Source organism: Colias croceus, chromosome 15, assembly GCF_905220415.1.
Source record: "Colias croceus chromosome 15, ilColCroc2.1".
NCBI lineage: Eukaryota > Metazoa > Arthropoda > Insecta > Lepidoptera > Pieridae > Colias > Colias croceus.
Window position 1 is genome coordinate 4,194,602 of NC_059551.1, and position 6,134 is coordinate 4,200,735.

Consider the following 6,134-nt stretch of genomic DNA (forward strand, 5'->3'; position numbering starts at 1 on the left):
TTAATATTTACAATCGTGAACGCGTCATATAACATTTATTATCTATAGCATGTTGTCAGTCGTAAATACGTGGTAAATACATTGGTAAATACAAATTTAAATTTTTGGCTATATACCTTTTCAGTTAGTTAATATAATTTTAGAAATTGTTATATATATATAAATTAATAATCCGGCAATCTATTTAAAAATATTGCCTGTGTGCGAGATTATTAGAAGTTTTGATACGACAATGGTATAAAAGTGTCGTTTTTAGTACAAAAATAACCTTAAAAAAAATATTTTCATTTTCGATTTTCACAAAAACTACGCATTTTAGTTGGGAAAGAAAAGCAGTTTGTTATGAAAAGTCACTACCCTCTACCTATTTTACAACTCTAAACAATAAAATTCGGGGACATTGTTTCAAATATTTAACCAAAAAAAATCCTTTTCATTATAATATTACGTTATTAAGTATTCGAGAAAAAAATATTTTAGGCCATTTAAAATTTTATGCATATTCCCTGATGAAAGAATGTTCCGATGTTAAATAAGAAAGATGTACTGTATAATACAAGCAATATTTATTAATATACACTATTTAAAACACATTGAGAAATAATTTTTTTTACTACTTCTAATATCTCGTTTTTATTCAGATTCTTGCTTTTCCTTCTTCTTGATTTGTTCAAACTCTTTAAAGATCTTCTCACTTAATTTTTCACCCTCATCATCTATTTGCTCAACTGCCAATACTTCAGGAATATAGAATTGCATCATATTTTGTACCTGCAAATTTTATGGTCTATATTTAGTAGGTATATAAATTTATTCACTATTAAAACAATATAAGAATAAATGTATTTTTGTAACAATGAATTTTTAGATTGTTATTTTGTTTTGTGTGTTCGCAAATAACATTATTTGAATACAAATTACATTAATTGCAAAGAAATAGACTGTATCATCAAATGGTTTCAGGTAAATGTGTTTTACCATGTACAGATTATAGCAATGTACAATATATTTTATGGTATTCACACTGAAGCTTTTTTTTTCAAGGTACTCAGATATGAGATAACAAACCTCTAAGTACCTATGTATTTTTACTAATCAAATAAACAAAGTAATTGATTACATAGTATTTCTACTTAGTACAATGCCATGCTAGCTTTTATATTACATTTCATAATTCATATATTTCTTAGCTACTCACTCCATTTTTTAAGGTGACTATTGAACTTGGACAAGAGGAACATGACCCCTGCATTTTAAGTCTCAATACTCCATCTTTGAAGTCAACAAATAATACATCCCCACCATCTTCTTGCACTGTCGGTCTTATTCGTGTATCCAACAATTCCTTGATCATTTGAACCACTTCATCGTCATCTTCATTGATTTCTGTAAAAGAAAAATAAATGTTAGGTGAAAGAAGTTTAACTTTATGTGTGAGTACTTTGAAAGCAATATTATTTATTTTTCTGAGCATAAAATTGCTGGCAGTTTGAATTTATAGTTGCTTTCAAATGCAATAACTATTTTTTTCTATACCTAATTACTTGAGTATATAATATAAATATAGAGACAACTTCAAAGCAAAGTCAATTTATATGCTTAATAAGACTATATATTTTTATACAGTTAGATTGAACCAAAAGGGTTAATATCTATTATTATAAAGACGTAAATTCTTACGTGTATCTCCTGAGGGCTTTGCATCTGTAACTATAGGCAATCCACTTGCAAAGAAGTCCATAATAGTTGCAAAAATATCTGGCTTTAGAACTTTCCATTCAACATCATCATCTTGTTTAGTGACAGTTATAAAATCAGACCCAAAGAATACACCTTTTACGCCATCAATACGGAAGATCATTTTTGCTATAATAAATTAAACATTGAGATAAATACAAGGTAAATAGTGTGGTAGATGACAAATATGTAAGTATTGTTTATATGTATATGTAATATGTATATTATGTATATATTTTTTGTATTATTATCCCTCCGTGAACCACGTGGATAAAAGTTACGTCCTGCACTACGTGGGGTTTCCTGGACCCAATAATCTTTCCACGTTTTTTTAAGCTAGTATTTATTGTAAATTTGTAATGTGTATATTATTATTATCCCTTGACTATAAGAGGTTATAAATAAAATAAATTTATCAAATATTATATACATTTATTATATCTTTAGGCTATGTTACAGAAATAGTACTTTTTACCAACTAAAATAAGACTATGTTCTATGGGTTAGACTTTAAGAAAAAAAATGCACTATAAGAACTTCTTAATTCTATGCTTTGGAGGCATAACAAAGTAGTAAACAAAAATAAAACAAAAATTACTAAAACTAATTCAAACTCAAACTCAAACTCAAACATTTATTTATTCAATTAGACTACTACTTTTAGTAGCACTTTCGAATCGTCATTTCATAAGTATTTTTAACATTTACCACCGATTCGGAAAGCAGTATCTATGGAGAAGAACCGGCCAGAAACTCCATAGTTGCTCTTTTAGTCTATTTATTGAAATAAACTAATTAGTCTTCTTGAGATCCAAGTTGGTTCAAATCACCACAATTCCATAAGTGCGGATAATATTGCATTTTCATTGATGTGATGAGCCATAATGAGCCCTTGAAACAATTTCAGGTAATTTTAAATAATAAAAAAACAAATTAAATAAATATTTATATAAAAAAGTCGTATTTTATCACACTATACTGCTCACCTTTTAGTAGACGTCCCGAACTACGTGGGGTTTCTGACACCCAGCTGCACTTTGACGGTGTCCGTTCACCACGTCTGCGACGCTACTACTAAACCGCTGTAGCTAAGAGGTCTGGCAACGTCGGAACTCCAGCTAGACGAGATTTCAAGACTTTCGCACAATGTTTGGAAAAGATACAAAGATTTTTGTATGGCTGGGGTGTATTAAACCCCACATGGTGCACGGAAGGTTATAAATAGGTAGGTATTTGCAATTGCAATTATATTAATATTTTTATTAAGTTGTTAGACTTGTTCAATTTTTTGAATATCATATTTATTTATTTGTTGTAAGAAACCAAATTTTTACAATGTTTTGTTACATAATTTCGCCTTATGAGATTTGTAACAGCGCTCACACTCACATTTTCACTATTAATTATTTGAAAGCAAAAGACATAATCAAATTCGTAATAATATTTAATATTCATAATATTTTCTATGTTAAATGAAGACATTGCATATTCTCTTAACTGTATAATACCACTTTACGATTGCGAACAACATTAATAACTTACCTAAAGGACTGCAAGCAGCTGCACCAATGTTTGGAAAATCTAGTGTCGTCCCTGGTTCCAACACTTGAGTACCGGGCAGAAACTTCAAACTATTAGGGTTAGGTGTTTCTTGAGTCTGGATAAACATCGACCGACAGTTGCAAGTATTCAACAACGGTTTCCGTTCATTCAATTTCATTTCAGTATTTTTAAGTCCAAAGCCACTAAATGCCCTTACATCGCGATACCTAAAAGTCCGACTTATTAATAATTTTAGATAATATTTTATAGGATATGCTGGTTAAAAGAAATTATACCTGGTTACAGCGGCTAGACATATTCGGCTGCATTGACGGCCTGCTCGAACGAATCGTAAAGAATTTCGAAACATTTTTCTATACTTAACCACCTGAGCAGGAGATGCGTCAAGAAGTTATTATCTCTTTTTCAGTGTTATTTCCAAAACGTAATTTGTAAATTGTATTGGCAACTGGCATTGACCATTGACAAATGACAGGATACTTTGACAGTCAATAACTCAATAGCAGTGACATTGACATAGAGTTGACCTGTGGAGTTGACATAATAATTTAAGTGACTGTTTATAGTCGCGTTCTTTTGGAAGATACCTACTTAAGGCTACTACTTCTATTTTATTTGCTCTGTGATGTGTCTGTGATAATACTATAATCATGGGCGTAGCCATGGTGGGGCAGAGTGGGGCACTTGCCCCACTCTAGCTTTAACCTGGAAGGTAGGTAGATACCTAACCAAATCTAAAAATTGAAGTAAGTACCTACTAACTCTTTTGACTGACTAACACCTAACAATTGTCATACGCCCAGCGACCAAACGGCTGAAGATTTTTGGATCTATTTCGTGGTGTGGTAGGTGAACTATTGTTCAAAAATTACACCTAATAAGGTGTTTTGAATAAGAATAATTCGAATAACGAATTACACACGAAAAAGAAAATAGCTGAGGTTTCTATGTTACATGAACTGTAAGAAAAATGAGTATAATTAACCGTAACCCCAATTAGTTACCCCACTAACTTATCCGATTTCACTTTTGTTGTTTTACACGTTCTACAACTCACTGATACTTTTTACTTTACACTTATTCGCCATCGCAAATGCCTTCGCAAATGCCTTCGCGAATTCCTTCGCGAATGCCTTCGCGAATGCCTTCGCGAGTGCCTTTGCGAATGCCATCGCGAATGCCTTCGCGAATGCCATCGCGAATGCCTTCGCGAGTGCCTTCGCGAATGCCTTCGCAAATGCCTTCGCGAATGCCTTCGCGAATACCATCGCAAATGCCTTCGCGAATGCCTTCGCAAATGCCTTCGCGAATGCCTTCGCGAATGCCAACGCAAATGCCTTCGCGAATGCCTTCGCGAATGCCTTCGGAAATGCCGGCGGTACAGCCGCCGGCATTTGAAGACCTGGATATAACTTTGGGTACATACTTCGTACATACAGTTGCTAGTTACATATTATTTTTTATTGTTGCCCCACCTTGAGCCCATGGCTAGCTACGCCCATGACTATACTACCTTCTTGCTATACTAACAATAATTGTAATTTAAAGGTACTCAGACTTAACATTTTTGCAGAAATGTTGCGCGATTAAAAAATTTGAAAATTAATTAGTATTATGTTTTATTGAAGTTTGGATGTTGGAATAGGAAATGCAAGTAAATCACTTTAATAAATAAAGACGTGTTTATGTTTTGTTGTGATCAAAATTAAGTGTTTGATATTATTATCTCAACTAAAAAATTCTATTATTGGCAAGCTATTACGCTATTAGCTAGGACTTAGGAGTTAGAATATTATTATTTTTTTTATAAATAATGAGAGTCTCTTTTCTATTTTTTGCCAGACATTGGTAACTAATAACTATGAATGCTTAGATTAAGGATTGGTCCAATCCTTAAATCTAAGTATGAATGACTAATATCAAGCTGCGTACGGATTGCGCGTACCCTGGTACGCGTTCTCAGTTTACGCGTATCCGGAACGCCTAGTTCATACCTGCAGCTACGCGTTCACTCTTGAGTCTTGAGGTACTTGAGCGCGAGCCGATCGTCGGTTTTTGGTCGCGCGTCAAAGAAAACTCGCGCGGCCGGCTACGCTACATTTGGACGGCAAAATGAAAAAACACGCGTGTTCTACGAGTTTTAATAATGAAAATATTTTAAGACTGATTCAACTTTATGAATTTCACCGGGTTATGTGGGATAGCACACTAGTTGATTTTCGAAATAACGATTTACGCCAAGATGCATGGAAGGCAATTTCGAATAAACTGAAAATTCCAATAGGTGAATTAAAAAAAAAGGGACTCGCGGAGCGCTCTGGATCGATGGACCTCGCGTACAGGTTCGCGGCGGTCCGTACAGGAGCTGTACGCGTAACCAATATACGCGTGGACAGTGTTTTCCAACTAGGTACGCGTAACACAGGAACGCGCTATCCGTACGCACCTTAAAGAGAACTTCATGATGCCGTTTCTGTCTGTATGATAAACTGTGACGTATTTTTTTTATTCCAGGTGTACAAGATTAAACATCCAGAGGATCATGAGTGAGTGATGCTATATATAATATCTAAGTACTTTTATAATATTGTCTGACTTGATAATGATAAAGAACACACGTTTTTATGTGAAACTTAGTATCATCGACGCGAAGGCGATACCATCGGAAAAAAATTGTTTTGTCACCGATCCTTGTTACACGTATTATAGGTACTTACAAAGCTTGAAATAAATATGCCCATTTTTTAAGACCCAGGTTACATTCAGGTGAAACGTGTAAAAAAGGAAAAATGTAAAAAAGGTTAATTGATAGTTAAAAGGGTAAAATTCTAAAA

General features: G+C 33.5%; 1 protein-coding gene across 1 annotated transcript; it reads right to left on the minus strand.

The window, feature by feature from the left end:
• Nucleotides 1-549: 549 nt before the first annotated feature.
• Nucleotides 550-3,774, minus strand: LOC123698082 (NFU1 iron-sulfur cluster scaffold homolog, mitochondrial-like). Its single transcript, XM_045644678.1, has 5 exons — nt 3,576-3,774; nt 3,280-3,506; nt 1,681-1,866; nt 1,199-1,386; nt 550-771 (listed from the first exon to the last, which is right to left on the minus strand). The coding sequence occupies exons 1-5, from the start codon at nt 3,647-3,649 to the stop codon at nt 634-636; spliced, it is 813 nt and encodes a 270-aa protein (XP_045500634.1). The 5' UTR covers nt 3,650-3,774; the 3' UTR covers nt 550-633.
• Nucleotides 3,775-6,134: the final 2,360 nt, after the last annotated feature.